The 16,615-nt window shown below is 46.3% G+C and overlaps 1 protein-coding gene across 3 annotated transcripts in view; it reads left to right on the top strand.

Annotated features, from left to right (window-relative positions):
- LPCAT2 (lysophosphatidylcholine acyltransferase 2) overlaps positions 1–16,615 on the top strand; it is a 66,799-nt gene that overhangs the window by 20,023 nt on the left and 30,161 nt on the right. For all 3 annotated transcript variants that reach the window (XM_066583889.1, XM_066583887.1, XM_066583890.1), the window contains exons 11-12: positions 1,011–1,136; positions 3,134–3,287. In XM_066583889.1, the coding sequence (XP_066439986.1) occupies positions 1,011–1,136; positions 3,134–3,287 (280 nt within the window). The remainder of the gene's footprint in view (positions 1–1,010; positions 1,137–3,133; positions 3,288–16,615) is intronic.

Here is a 16,615-nt window from a genome sequence, read left to right on the forward strand (position 1 = left end):
CTGCACTGACAAATGATCTATTGCTGTAAACAAGGTTTGAGAACTCGCCTCCAGCAATAGACTGCTGTGATTGGTTCTCGGCTCTGGCTCGATGCCCAATCACAGCCATTCATGGACTGTCTCAGACAATCAGAGTTTGCTGGCTCTGAGTGCCTGGGACAGCCAAGAATGGCTGTGATTGGGCATCAAGCCAGTGCCGAGAACCAATCACAGCAGTCTATTGCTGGAGGCGAGTTCTTAAACCTCGCTTACAGCAATAGATCATTTGTCAGTGCAGGGGAAGCCCGGACCGATGCCCATTCATTTCAATGGGCGACACAGGGCTGAAAACGTCCAAAAATAGAACATGCAACGCTGTTAAAGCGCAGCGTTGAAGACACAGCGTTTTCAGCCTTGTGTAAGCAGCCCCATTGAAATGTATGGGTGCGTTGTACAGCGTTTAGCGCAGCACTAAAAACTGTACAAAAACACCTGTGTGAGGGAGGTCCAAGGGTCCTTTTACACAAAACGAGTGTCAGGCAAACAATGCCTGACATTCATCCCTGTGGTGCTCGTTCTGCACAGGAGCGAGCATTGCTGGATCGCTGACAGCGCAGCCAGCAGGGAGGCGGGGCAGCTGGAGGAGAGTTCTGCCCCCTGCTCACCTCACTGTAAGCAGCAGACGTTCAGTACTGGACGGCTGCTGCTTACACCGAGAAATGTGTTTGGATTTTAAGCTGCTTAAAAGGGAACAACTGGACGATTCTGATCCAGTCGTTCAGTTTCTGCATGCTTTTACATGGGACGATTATCGTTCAAAACCCAGAACACAAGCTACTTACTATTGACCTCGTGTGACATTAGGCCGGTCTGTTGATCAAGCGCAGATCTTAGGAACGAAAATGTCCAAGTCACCTAAAAATAAAAAAAAGTGTTAGAATGGGAGAGTACAGAGCTTTATTTTTGTGTCTTGGATCTGGATTTGGAGCCTTCCTTAGCAGCTCCTACCAATGATTTACTGTCTTTTGCAGGTCACTTGGAATACCATTCACTGATCATACCTATGAAGACTGCAGACTAATGCTAACAGCTAGAGACCTGACTTTACCCATGGAGGCTGGGCTTGTGGAGTTCACAAAAATCAGCCGGAAGTTAAAGTGAGAAGCAGTTGTTCCCTTTTCTCTTTTGTTTAAAAGTTGAATTGAAGTTCTCATTATTTGACTCAATTTGAGCTAGATGATGAGCGCAGGTCGTCAATATCTGGGCTAATTTAAATAGCCTTCACACAGGCCAATGCAGATTGTATAGGAGATGAGTAATCCTTAATACTACCATCCGACCCCCACACACTTTCATCATCGTCGCCACCTGTTGATGCATGTAGGTGTGTTGCTGATTGTTAAGGGCTTCTGCAGGCGAGCGCAAGCGCAAATATGCTCATGCGCAACGTATTTGGGCAATGAAAGGCTTATATATATTTTTTCCGTTCACACGCTAGCAATACGTCATGCTGTCATCAGTCACCCAGCCCCCTGTAATCACCCATAAATGGTCAATATGTGTGGCCAACAAAATAGCGCGACATCTGTGCACTGCGAGACACACAAATCTCACACGAATATGAATTGCAGTGTGGGAAAAAAAATCGTGGCATGCTCTAACTCCTCACATTCCTCAGAATGCATCGCCACAGCTTTAATGCCTCGCATTGCTCTTGCATTACATGTAAAAATCAATGGAAAACGCTTCCGATCCTCTATCGCACCTGAAATTCATGCAAGAGGATCGGAACTTTACCAATGTGTTTATGCCTGAAGAATGCCTCATGAGCGCGGTATCGGGCAGCTTCATGGCCCGACATCTCACTTGTCCTTGTGTAGGAAGTCTAATGCAAAGAAAAAACAAGGAAGTTTGAACAAAGCCACAGATTGCTAAAAAAGTATTTTTTTTTTGTGCCGCTTGACTTTTCTTTTCAGTGTACAGATGCCTTGGTCTTAAGCTTGACTGTTAGCGCGGCACACCGTCATCACATTGCATTATCAGGGTGGTTTACTGACACTTGGAATTGATTCTAATAGGTTTTGTTGTGTTAAGATAAGAGAACAATAGGTTTGTCATGGGCAAAAACTTCCCAAATCTTTAAATAAGCTCTTTGCTTTAGACCGCCTTCACACTGGCGAGAAAATCATGCGAGACGCACAAATATAAATCCCGTTCTTTTGAATTGAGTCCTACACATGAAGGATGTTTTCCCGCATGGCACCACAATGCGCTGCAGGTAACCAACTGCAGCATGTCCTATCTTGCTGCATAAACTTGCATAGCAGCCCCATTGTTTTCAATGGGGCCGGCGGCAGCATCGCACTGCATGCTAGGTGCACACGATGCAATGCGAGGTCTCCCATTGAAAACAATGAGAGAAACTCTGCGATCCTCTGCAACGGCTATTAGCTATCCTCCGGCACGGCTACTTACCCGAAGTGATGCCAGGCGGTTTTAAAATAAAAATGCCTCACATCCGCGGGGAAATCACATGTCGGTGAGCGAGTGATTCACGGCCCGAGATCGCACTCGTCCGTGTGACGTTAGCTTTATAGTTTGGGGGATAGTTCTGGTATACACGCTGATTTTGTAGCATAGATGCGCTGTGAATTGAGGCGAATATATATTTTGGCAAGTAAGTCAATGGAGATAAAAGAGGAGTCAAGGCATGATCTACTGACTTAGGGCTAATGCCCACGGATGGATTTCTGCCGCGTTTCATGAACCTAATAATAGCTTACTGCCATTAAATGTTCACACAGCATGAAAGAAATCGTGCCATGTTCTAATTGCCACGGGAAAATACGCAGCCGGCGTCCATTGCAGTCAATTGAAGCCATGCATCACGTGATACTTCCGCTGTGAGCACAGCGGAAGTATCGCATGATTACGCGTTTTTTTTTTTTCAGCCTCACTGCGGCTGTAGATCGCTGCGCCTATGTGAGTCCTAAAGAATATTTAACATTAAGCAAAAACTAGTGCCAGATTCTTGACAAGCACACAAGCTAGCGCTAATCTCTGTGCCAAAACTATGCCAAGTGATTGTGCCCCAATACGTTTACCTTACTTATATTTGTTACTGTATTACTTACTTTCATCAATTTGTTTTCAGCCTAAAATGGAACAATTTTGAGAAACAGCTGGAAGTGTACGCATCTATTGCCGACTTGTCAAAGGGAGGAAGGATTGGAATAGAAGAGTTTGCCAATCATCTCAAGCTGCCGGTGTCGGATCTACTAAGAGAGCTGTTCGCACTGTTTGACCGGGTAAGTCTTATATTATAAGGCTTACTATAAGATGTCACAACTTGAGACGTGTAACTTTTGGGAACTTGGTAACATATACTGTTAGGCTGCAAAATGTCATCTAGTTCAGCCTGCTATCCTGCAATGTTGATCCAGAGGAAGGCAGAAAAACCCAATGAGGCCGAAGCCAATTATACTCATTTTAGGAAAAATATTCCTTCCCGACTCCAATCTGGCAATAGGAATAATCCCCGGGTCACCGAGCCTTCTGAAGTAATCAGTGACTATAACATAATATTGTAACGCCCAAGAAAGGCGTCCAGGCCTCTCTTGTACTCTTATCATGTTCACCGTCACTACATGCTCAGGCAGAGAGTTCCATAGTCTCACTGCTCTTACAGTAAAGAACCCCCTTCTTTGTCGGTGTAGAAACCTTCTTTCCTCTAGACTTAGAGGGCGCTCTGTTGGCACAGTCCTGGGTATAATCAGATGATGGGAGTGATCTCTGTATTGTCCCCCGATATATTTATACATAGTTATTAGGTCCCCCCCCCCCCCAAATGTCTTTTTTGCTAAACTAAATAACCCCAATTATAAATCTTCAGCCTTGTGCAAAATTCTGCACTGATTCTGACCATATTATATCTGTATAATGGCCGAAGCTCATTTTTCCCGATATAATGCTCCAGTCCCCCTGTATAGACATAGTCCTTTTATTCGATAATTTCTGGTGTTGTCATTGAAATGAATGGAGCAGTGGTTTGCATGCATGTCCTCCATTTCTGCGGGGACTGTCAGGACCGCCATATTCAGGACTCGTGGGAACCCCAGTAGTTGCACCCCACTGATCAGAGAGTTACTCCCCATCTTCTGGGTAACTTTAGATCTCTTTATATCTTGGTCCACCCCCTTAAAGCACTCCCCCTCTGGTACTGGACAAACCATGAAGGCTGGACCGCTTCTTCGATATCTGATGCATACTGTGTGCATGCAGATCTCACTGGCCAGCGCTGCTCATGTGGGCGGCACTAGTCAATCACAGCAGGCGTAGTGTCTTAGGGATCCGGCACACGGGCGTATTAAAACGCGTGGATAAAATGTACGTGTGCAAAATGCAGAGACGCATGGGTTCATACAGCAGAAGTCTATGCAGGGTGGACAAATGTACAATGGGATCCGTGAAAGAATGCGCATTTAAATCAGGGCGGGCGTCTGTCTTGTGCCCATGTGAAGATGCCCTGTGTGTGCAAAAAAGTACAGAAAAATGCGCAAACACGCTCACAAAAGCACGTTGTTCACGACGCAAATGCCTTGTGCTAGCAAAAACGCATTGCGCTCCAGACTACGCGCTTTATACGGATAGCATAAACGCCATTGATTTGCATTAGGATCGCAGTACATCCCATTATGGTCTGTATTACTGATGGAAACTGTTCATTCAAGTCAATTGAATTTAGTGAATCTGTGGGAGATTCCTGGTGTGTGTGTGTGTGTGTGTGTGTGTGTGTGCGTGTGCGTGTCGTAGTTTTATACGCCTGCGAAGAAAGACCACTTACAGAGTGAGGGCGGTTCCAGATGAGAGCGGGCACAACTACACTCAGCAGTGCGGGGCGACTGAACGAGGGGAATTTCTTCCCATTCGTTGGGTTTTCAGACTCCGCGCCCGAGTGCAGAAGTTTGAAAATAATTGCGGGAAGTCTGATGATGGTTTTGTGGTGCGTCCTGGAGGAATTGTGCCCCCCCCACCCCCCTGTGAAAGCTCCCGAAGGGCTCCTGTACACTGGCGATCGCAATATCGTGGCAAAATCGCATTTTTTTTTAAAGCATCGGCGCTGCTTTTTTTTGGCTAAAGCATGGCTGCCACTTGCGATTTCTGAGTCAATTGGACTTTCTAATGTCAAAGTCATCGCATGGAAATCACCAGTTGGTGCTTTGCGATGTGATACAAAGGAGGCGCCATAGGGAAACATGGGAGATAAACAAAACGCTGAAAGATAGAACACGACGCGATTTTTTTTTTTTTTCTCGCAACATCGCATGAGTGAAAACATTGAAAAGAAACCATTGAAAAGCGTGAGTTTCATAATTCCGCATTTTCACTCGCTTTCGCCTCGTGTGAAAATCGTGCGGTTTTTTTTTTTATTATTATTGCCAACTTAAAGGCGCCCTGAGGCTTATTTTGACGCAGGGTAGGAATATTTAAAAAAATAAAAATCGCATCTATGGTTTTCTGTTTTTTTTTTTTGTTTTTTTTTCTTCAGATGAACGATTTTTTTGACGTGCCATAGGCATGATTGTTTTTACGCTGAGATTTCTCTCTGTCAAAAGATAAGACTTGTTCTATTTTTGATGGCACAACGCCCGCGACTACATAGACTTCTATAGGAGACTATGCGAGCCAACCGGCAAGGGGCGGGGGGGACTGTGTTTAACAACCCCATGGAAACCCCCTTTATTCCCGCAGGGATGTTAATCTCTTTCCCCCTTCCTTTTGTCGATGAAGGTCGTCCCCAGCCGCAGGGATTCCCTTCATCCCTGCGGGGATTCCTTTCAATGAGGTAGATGGGAGATGCGATGCGAGAGCTCACCCAATGATGGGACGTACCGCGATGCGGAAAAACATCGCTCATGTGTATGAGCCCATTCAAAAGAATGGGGGTTCATATTCGTGCGAGATCTGTATGTCTCGCAACGCACAAATCTCTTGGCCGTGTGAAAACTGCCTCCGGCTATGTACACATGGGCAAGCATGATATTGGGCAGAGAGATTGTGCTTGCCAACGTGCAGTTTTTAATGTGATGCGTTTTTGATTATTATACACATCGTTTCTGTGAAAATACGATCTTCGCGCACATATTTCACGCAAAAATAGAAGATGCTGCCTTTTTTTCCCCTCACAACATCGCAAGGAAAAAGCAAAATCACTCAAGTGAATACATCTATTCAAAAAGAATGGGGTTCACATCCGTGCGAGTTTTGTGCGCATCGCATCACACAGAAATTGCACAAGTGTCTCGTTCATGTGAATAAAGCCTTAAAGATCAGTGAGGTCTCTTTCACACAAGTGCTTTTGCGTACGTTTTTGCGCGCAGAGAATCTCCCACGGGAACTGCACACCGCTGGTCGTGTTCCCACTGATGTGAACAGGGCCGGCAGTGCAGAAAAGGACACTTACCTGCGCAGGAACGCTCGCAAGACGAAGTGGCTGCGCTCCATTTAGAGTGCAATAGCGTCACACACTCGTGTGATTGCGTCACGCACGTGTGAAGGAGCGCTAAGGGCTTCACATGGGCGTATGCGTTTTTGCACGCAGTGAACAAGTATTTTTTACGTGTATTTTACTGTAATTTCTGTGTCACAGGGCCTATTCATTTGCGTGCACCAAACGAGCCCTACCCGACTTAAAAAATGGTTATTTACCCTAATGAGTTCCAGGTGTGTTATTTTTCTCGTGGAATTGAACAGTGTATTGCACGCACATTTGCGCACCCCCATAAACTTCAAATGCGCAGAAAAGTAGAGCATGCAGCGGTTTTTTTCGCATTTGGGCAAAAGAAAAAAGGAAATGAAAACCAATCCGTTGAAATCAATGGGTTTTATTCTCTGCGTATTACGCTCAGAAATTTTGCGCATGCTAACACACGCGTGTAAATGTCCATGTGAAGGAACTCTTAAGCCTGGCTTCACATGGTTGCGTTTGCGTGCGCGTTTACGCAGCGAATAGAACCCTGTAGATTTCAATGGGTTTGTTCACAAGTGCGCATCTTTACATTTCATGCTAAAAAAAAAATATGCAGCATACTCTATTTTGCGGCACTTTTGCACACCAAAAGCAGCAATGCTGCGCTGCCTCGATTCTTCCACGCGATGCTTTTGCGTGTAAATGCAACGCTTGTGTGAAAGAGGCCTAAAGCTGCGTTTTTGTTTTTTTTTATTTATTAATTTATTTATTTTTCTGCTATTTTGTATATACCGTGCACGCTACTTTCACGCAAGTGAAAAAAAAATCATATATTGCTCCAATATGACGGAAAAAACGCATCGCATATAAATCACTTGCCAAGCCAGTGAGGCACAATTTTTCTTTTCATGCACACAGAATTAGGGGCTTATTCACACGGGCGGATTTTTATCAGTATTTTGTGAGCCAAAACCAGAAGTGGAGAGAAAGTCTAATTGGGAAGATTTTCATTTCTTCCGTATTTTGCGCCCGTTCCTGGTTTGGCTCACAAAATACTGATGTATAATTCGTCGTGTGAATAAGGCCTAAGGCTTATTCAGACTGGCACAGGCGTAACTACGCTCGGCGGCACGGGCAAATCATGCGTACAAATCACGGGCAGGAAAGGAGGTGGTGAAAACGAAACCACTGAAATCCCATAGAGATCCGCGGTTTCGTTTTTTTCCCTTTTTACATGCTTGTGATTATAAGGGGACTAAAGTACATTCGTGTGAAGGAGCCCTCGGCGCAATTTTATGCATATGAGAGCGCATTTGCTTACCCCCTTAGACTCTAATGGAATATCGGGAGCGCAAATGCACGTAAAAATCATTGCGGTTTCTGCGACCGCTTTTCTGCACAGAAAACAGCGTGCTAAATCGCAATGCCAGTTCACACGCGCGTTCACCCCTTTCCGTGGCATACAGTGGCGATGGTCATCTTCTCCCTGCGACGTCCGCCGGGTCACAACCCTTTCCTGTCATTTTTGTATGTAAAACGCAGAAAGATGAGGTGAGAAACACGCTTATGAGAACGAACCTATGGAGATCACAGGGAGCCGTGCGGGTGTCATGGCAGCCAGGGGCCTTCTGAAAGGCCCTAGGGCTGTCAAAGCAGAATGCCTATCCAGGCATTCTCGTGAGGTGGCTTGGTAGACCGCCTGTCAATTCGCAGTATGATGTAAGGCTATGGCATTTCATCATATTGCAAGAGCGATCAAAGCATCACATGCTCATGTTCACTCTGGGACAAAAAAAGTGAAAATAAGTAAATAAGTTAAAAAAGTCTTACTAATTATATAAAAAAATAAAAGGTTATTTTAATTAATAAATTGAAAAAAAGTAAAAAAAACCAAAAAAACCTGTGTTTCCGTAAAGGACAAATCTATCAAAGTAACACATTACTTACCCCGCACAGTGAACGTCATCAGAAAAAAAAAAACACCAGAATTTTGCTTTTTGGACACCCCGTCTTTAGGAAAAAAAATGTAATAAAAAGGGATGAAAAAGTCACATGTGCTCCAGAATGGTACCAACGGAAAACTACAGGATACTGAGCCCTCACACCGCTATGTCAGCGAAAAAATAAAGAGGTTATGGCCATCAGAAAATGGCGGCAGAAGATGATAAAAAAAAAATTAAATATCTTGGAAAAAAATAAAAGTAGTACGGCGAAAAAAAACAAAACCTAAATTTGGTATCAGTGTTCGTACTGACCCATGGATTAAAGCTATCATGTCATTTCCGTTGCAGTGTGTACAAAAATGGCGGAATTTCATTTTTTTTTTTTCCACTTACAATTTTTTTTCAGCCTGCAAAAAACAAGCCCTCAGACGGCGACGGCGATGGAGAAATACAAGTTATGATTTATTAAAACGGGGGAGCAAAAAACAAAAGGGCCCAGTTAAGGGCTCATTCACACGAGGACCTACGTGTGCAAAAATCACGCATGTAAAAAACTTGCAGCTATTGGAACCGATTGTTTTCTATGCAAACGTTCAGATGAAGGAATGTTAAATGCGCAAAAAAGATCTGAACGTTCCCGTAGGAAACCATTCCTCCTAATAGTCGCGTGATTTTTGCACGCATAGGTCCGCATGTGAAAGAGGCCGTAGCCTTTACTGTGTGATGAAGCCCATTGTTCTCTATGAGCGCATAATTAACGCTTTACATACACTGTTACACTGCGCATGTGCGGCGTTTATACGCGCCATTGCAAAGCGACAGAGCTTGTAAGTTAAACAAAAAAATAAAACCAAGAAGGCTGCGCACGACAGTGTGAGCGAGATACATCGTCATGCGCAGTGCAAAACCGCTGCCATACGCAGCGATCGGCCGGCTCCACAGCAGTAACACACAGCGTTTTACGCTTACGGTCGTGTGCGCCGGACTTATAAATCAGATCGTATACAGGCCGATTCCCTTCCTGCGAAACCCAAACGTTTCTTATTTAGGGCTGAGGACGGTTTCACACTTGTGATAAAATCATGCAACTTTTGCGCCGTGCGGGAGCTCGTAAAAATGCAGAATTATGATTTTTAATGTTTTCCTTCACATTGGCAATGTTTTCACTTATGCGATGTTGCATGAAATAAAATCACACGACGCCCTATCTTTCTGCCTTTTGTGTTTTTCCCTATACAGCCTCCCTTTTATCGCATCGCAAAGCACGACCGGGCAATGCATTTTTATCATTACAAAGTCTTATTGACTTTTATGCAAAAATTACTACAAAATTGCGTGGGGGAAAAAAAAAAAAAAAAAAATCGCACAAGAAAATCTCAAGCGACATTGATCTTTTTGTGAGAAAAAAGCAGCGCTGACGTTCTAAAATTGTGGGGAAAAAAGCCGCAATTTTGCCGCAATTGCCAGTGTAAAGAAGCCCTAAGACCTCCTTCACACGACCGTATGGTATGTGCTTAACGTTCGCCCGAGATGAGCGTTTGTTCGCATGAATGAATCAAGTCCTGATCTGTATTCGCTGCCGTTTGAATGTAAAAAAAAAGCACGCAGAGGTGATGAAACCAGCGATCGCTGTAGAATCCTCAGAAGGTCGATGAACGCCTAGTTGGGGTGAGCCGCCTTCTTTTCCCTGCGTTGTACACTGGTAACTCCCTGAAGACCTGTCTTTTCACGTGACGTATAAAATGCCTGACTGAAAACGGTCGCGTATGTCCTATTTTTTTCCAGGCGCAATATTTTAAGCATCCAAAAATCGAACACCTTGGAATCCAGCGCTTCGCGGGGTCACGCTTCTTGTTTTTTTTTCTTTTCTAACACAGCTTAGAAAAGAACTGTATAAATACGGCCGTCTGAATAAGCCCGTAAACAGATGAACGCGGTTGTGGAGCTTTTTGCGCACGCACAACATGATAAAGCATAGTTATTGATCTTAATGGTTTAATTCTGACGACCGTGTTTCTCGCGTGCAAGAAAAGATAGACCTTGCCCCTTTTTTTTTTTTTTTTTAACACACGCGATACACGGGTTTGAACAGTAAACAAGACTTCTAACGTGTTCATGCACCAACACCCTCCATTGCGCTGAGTATATTTGTCTGTTTAAGCCCTAACTTTGTACTTTTTTGCCTTATTCCCTCTGAAGAGTGCAGACAATGGCGCTGCAGCATCCATGACCTCTTGTATGTGAGTCAGCATATGGCCGGCCATCTGCTAGTGTGACACCAGTGATGGCGGCAGCCTCCCGCCATCACGTCTCTGAGGCTAGTTACACACAGGCGGGCGCAATTTTTGGCCCAATATCACGCTTATCAACTTTTTACTCCGCTGCTGCGAGGCGACTTTCAGGCAAAAACGTCTCATATCGCTTCTGTGAAATTCCGATCCTCTGGTGCGAGTCTCACACATAAGAGCGGATCAGAAGTGTTTCTCATTGATTTCAATGGGAATCATCCCATCGCATGAGAGCCATGCAACGTATTTAAGGTCCCATTGAAATCAATGGGCGAGGCGGACTGAGGAACGCGGAAAAAAAATAGGACCTGCTGCGTTTTCTTTTATTTTCCCCTCACAGCATCGCTCGTGTGTATAGATATAATATATAGTTCATAGTCACATGTGTTTTGCACGTCTCGCATCCTTCATAGATCTATTCTGACACTGATTAAATGAAGCCGTTTGCCACGAGACGCTCACCGGAGTACATGTCTGTGGCGCACACCTGTCTAGCGGTCGTGTCACGGCGTCACGGGAACGGCCAATGTTGCTGAGAGTTGATGGTCTGACGGACATGGTAGGAGATTTATGAAGGGGGCTAAAACAAAAACTGTCCTAAACCAGAGTTGAGGGAAAGCGAAAGCTGCTCTGTGATTGGTTGCCGGGGGCAACAGCCTGCGGGCCGCCTCAGGCATCGGCATCTTCCTCATGAGGAGCCAGACAAAAATGGAGAAGTTACTGAGGAACATTCGGGTTTCCTAGCGAGTGAATCGCTCTGTAGTTCTTAATAGTTCACAGTACAGAAGGCCGGCAGACGCCATCTTGTTATACAGACCCTTCTATTCCACTGATTATGGCAATCGGCGGCCATTGTCTGACAACAGGGGAGAAGCAAGCGGTTTTATACCATGTATTACGCACGTTTTTCATGCGCGCGTATTACTCAGAGACTGAAGCTCTACATATTTCATGGGGCCTCACATTGGTGTTTTTGCACCATATTTTACACGCAGCGTGTCCCATTTTCGGCGTTTCGGCACATATTTCACCCACTAAATCGCCCTTTGAAATGAATATTGGGCGTAAAAAACGTGGCGACATCATCCTATTGTTTCTGTACAAAATATGTCGTAAAAACGCAGGCAAACGCGCACAAAAACAAAATGCATAAAAACGCAGCTCTGCGAGCAAAACCCTTCATAAAAAACGCTACGTTTTTACAGACACTTGTGTGCGCCCCCGAGGGCTCCGTCACATAACGTGTTCACGCCTGCAAGAGCTTGATGTCATTGCATTGATGTAATTGCACAGTTGACAGACCCCCGTGCCGTGGTTACCCCAGAGGGTGACAGGCCCCCGTGCCGTGGTTACCCCAGAGGGTGACAGGCCCCCGTGCCGTGGTTACCCCAGAGGGTGACAGGCCCCCGTGCCGTGGTTACCCCAGAGGTGACAGGCCCCCCGTGCCGTGGTTACCCCAGAGGTGACAGGCCCCCCGTGCCGTGGTTACCTCAGAGGGTGACAGAGCCCCGCGCCGTGGTTACCCCAGAGGTGACAGGCCCCCGTGCCGTGGTTACCCCAGAGGTGACAGGCCCCCGTGCCGTGGTTACCCCAGAGGTGACAGGCCCCCGTGCCGTGGTTACCTCAGAGGTGACAGGCCCCCGTGCCGTGGTTACCTCAGAGGGTGACAGACCCAATGCCGTGGTTACCTCAGAGGGTGACAGAGCCCCGTGCCGTGGTTACCTCAGAGGGTGACAGAGCCCCGTGCCGTGGTTACCTCAGAGGCTGACAGACCCCCGCGCCGTGGTCAGCTACCTCAGTGCAGTGCTCAGCCACCTCAGAGATGTCACCATTAATAAAACTGGAGCAGCCCTTTCTTTACAGCCTAGTAAGCGTTAACACTAACACATTTACATCTGACAATATACCTTTCACACAACGGCCCCTTCGTCCGGCCCTCCGAGAGCCAAAACCAGGAGCGGAGAGGAAGTATAATGGAAACATTTGCATGTCTTCCCTACTTTGGACCCACTCCTGGTTCTGGCCCACAAAAAAACAAACACAAAAAGCGGCGAGCGAATCGCCCCCAACTGGTACACATGTTAAATCCTTCTATGCACACGTACCAGGTATACCACCTGGGTACCAGAGATCTCACCAACTTGGAGAGCTTCACCTGTACGCTGTGCCTGCAGCAGCACAGGACTTGGTGTTGGCATCTGGTGGGCACTGTTCCCGCTGGTGTTGTCGTCATCTAGTGGGCACTGTTCCCGCTGGTGTTGGCATCTAGTGGGCACTGTTCCCGCTGGTGTTGGCATCTAGTGGGCACTGTTCCTGCTGCCATGTCTCAGTTGCCTCCGATCGGATGAAGGTAAAAGATGTCTCTCTCCTTCCGCGTTCACTTCGCTGGAGGTATTCTACTGACAAGTCTACCTCAGATACAAGTGTTCACCTATGTCCTCTGTAGCTCCTCCTGGCCGGCACTTCTGACAAGTCCTAAGCTGAAGCGCAGGGGATTCCAGGCATCTGTGAAACTATTCCTCCCCGTCCAAACAGGGAACTGTTACTTGGGTGCTGCTTCCTTTCCAGATAATGACGGCCCCACAACTCTGCACCTCCAAATATCTGGGCAATCACCAGCCGCTGTCAGACCACCTGATTCTGCCTCACAACCACAGGCATTTCCCGCCATTTTCCTTCAGCCAATCATCTGCCGCTGCCAGCCACTCCATCACTGGGCAGAACTCACTCTCTGCCATCTCATCTGACCCAGTAATGACCTTTGTAACATATCTTGGTTAACCAGAAAACCTCCTCCATAGAGGGTGACATATCATCCATCCATCATGTACATAAAGCTCCCAGATCCCATGAGGCTCCATAGAGGGTGACATATCATCCATCCATCATGTACATAAAGGTCCCAGATCCCATGAGGCTCCATAGAGGGTGACATATCATCCATCCATCATGTACATAAAGCTCCCAGATCCCATAAGGCTCCGTAGAGGGTGACATATCATCCATCCATCATGTACATAAAGCTCCCAGATCCCATAAGGCTCCGTAGAATGTGACATATCATCCATCCATCCTGTACATAAAGGTCCCAGATCCCATAAGGCTCCGTAGAAGGTGACATATCATCCATCCATCATGTACATAAAGCTCCCAGATCCCATGAGGCTTTCCCTCCTAACTGTCCCTCAAGCCTTACAATATAGTCTATGTACCCAAAAATGGCACCAATAAAAACTAAAGTTCGCCACGCGAAGCACAAGCCCTTATACGGCCGCGTCGCCAGAAAAATAAAAAGCTATGGCTTTTGAAGAATGGAGGTGAAAATCAGCCACAAAGCGTTACGTCCTTAAAGCTCCATCCATGGGGAAAAGGTTTTCATTGCGAAAAATCCTAAAAAAATTATAATTTTGATATTGTTGTAATTGTATCGACCTGCAGAAAAAAAAGCGGTACACGCGATTTTGTAGCGCCGATAGCGCTGTCACCTGTCGCCAACTATATTACCCAGCATGCTTCCTATGTCTCTACACACCAAGCGGCTCTGTAACAACACAAGGATAACGTTTGATTTCTTGAACCCTGTCACGCTGAAGGGGTAGTCCGACTTCAGAAAATAAAGGTTATTTTCTGTATAACAAATGAGTTATGCAATTTTCCAATATTTTTTTCTGTTTCTCACATATGTCAAGATCTCTGCTTGCTGTCACTCAATTGAAACTTTTGTAGGGGGTAAAAATCTGGTTATGTGGTGGTGGGCACTCAAGTGTATGGCAGATACAAGACACAACTGTACGGACGTTCATCACATGACCAGAAAACTGTTTTATCCACTGGAATGTTTCCTATTAAAATGACAGCAAGCAGAGTTCTTGAAATCTCTGAAGATCTGATGCAGAAAGTATATTGTGAAGTTGCACAACTTTTCACTATGCAAAGAATAGCATTCATTTTCTGAAACCAGAACTCCCTTTTACAATAGTAAACATGGATGTGACGTGTTCAAAATGTCTAACCGTTTCATTTAACCCCTTCCCACCCCATGATATATATGTATGTCACGGTAGGGATGGGGTTCGCACAAAATTCCGTACGTGTACCATAATGAGATGGCGTGAGCTCAGGACTGAGTCAGCGCCAACTGCAGGGCAGTAACGGATAGCGGAAATACCTCTATGATGGGGATTACAGAGAACTTTGATTTCAGCTGTTAACCCTTTACAGGCCGCAATGTAAGCTACCAACAGAAGACGTGAGCTCCCTCTTTAATGTTATTGGCCCTCCACCATCCGCTTGCAGAGGGCCGATGGGTCGTCATAGCGTGTTATCATTTTTTTTCCTATAATCTGAGCAATCATTGAATCATAGGTTAAAGTACCCTACATACCCTGCTTCCCTGAAAATAAGACCTAGCATGATTTTCCAGAAATTTTGAGGCTGCTAAATGATTTTTCAGGCTTTTTGAGGATGCTTGAAATAGAAGCCCTACTCCAAAATTAAGCCCTGCTAACAGTTAATTTAAAAAGTCCATTTAAATAGTGTCCAGGCAGCTATACATGTAAAGAAGTTAAACCTTTTTGAACAAAAATTAATATAAGACACTGTCTTGATTTTGGGGAAACACGGTAGAAAAAAAGCAAAATTAAAAATTTAAATCCATGTAAAAAAAAATTACAGGTCTTTTGTGTGCTTTCCCTTTTTTTTGTAAAGGAACAAAAAAAAATGGAGTCAAAAATGTTTTTGTTTATTTCGCCCCCCAAAAAGATGTAATAAAAGTGATTAACCCCTTGCCACGACATGGCATAAGTGTACGTCCTGCCAGGAAGGTACTTGGCTCAACAGGGTGTACAGTTACGCCCTGAGGATAGCGTGAGATCGGAAGAGATCCCGCGCTATCACGCTCTGTAAGGCTGGGGTCACACGGGCCGGATTCCCGGCGGAAATTTCTCGGTTTTGCCGCAGTGAAAAAACATGACATTTCTGCGGGATAAGCATAGCTCCAAAACCAGCTGCACTAAGCCGCGGGTTTTGGAGCAGCTTCGCAGCACGCTTTTCCGTTGTAACCAGCTTTCCCACAGAGGAGCGGGGTCACAACGGAAGACAAAAAATTGACATGCTGCGTCCCGGGAATGACCTGCAACTCTGCCCTCATCTATGTCCTGATCAACAGAACTACCTCAGGATAGGAAATAAATTAACTCATCAAACCCCTTCACAGCCGAGTCCCTTGGACTCATGCACATGTGAGGCTAGGTTCACAAAGGACTGATTTGGCGCGGAAATTTTGTCTGGAATTTTTCTGCGGCAAGTCCGCCTGCGGCCGCTAATCCCGGTATTAGCCAGCCATGGGGACGAGATTTGTCCACACAGGACAGCTGTGGTTACCACAGAGGTGACGGACCCCCGCGCCGTGGTTACCACAGAGGTGACGGACCCCCGCGCCGTGGTTACCACAGAGGTGACGGACCCCCGCGCCGTGGTTACCACAGAGGTGACGGACCCCCGCGCCGTGGTTACCACAGAGGTGACGGACCCCCGCGCCGTGGTTACCACAGAGGTGACGGACCCCCGCGCCGTGGTTACCACAGAGGTGACGGACCCCCGCGCCGTGGTTACCACAGAGGTGACGGACCCCCGCGCCGTGGTTACCACAGAGGTGACGGACCCCCGCGCCGTGGTTACCTCAGAGGTGACGGACCCCCGCGCCGTGGTTACCTCAGAGGGTGACGGACCCCCGCGCCGTGGTTACCTCAGAGGGTGACGGACCCCCGCGCCGTGGTCAGCTACCTCAGAGATGACACCATTAATAAAACTGGAGCAGCCCTTTCTTTACAGCCTAGTAAGCGTTAACACTAACACATTTACATCTGACAATCTACCTTTCACACAACGGCCCCTTCGTCCGGCCCTCCGAGAGCCAAAACCAGGAGCGGAGAGGA

This window comes from Eleutherodactylus coqui, chromosome 11 (assembly GCF_035609145.1).
Source record: "Eleutherodactylus coqui strain aEleCoq1 chromosome 11, aEleCoq1.hap1, whole genome shotgun sequence".
Lineage (NCBI taxonomy): Eukaryota > Metazoa > Chordata > Amphibia > Anura > Eleutherodactylidae > Eleutherodactylus > Eleutherodactylus coqui.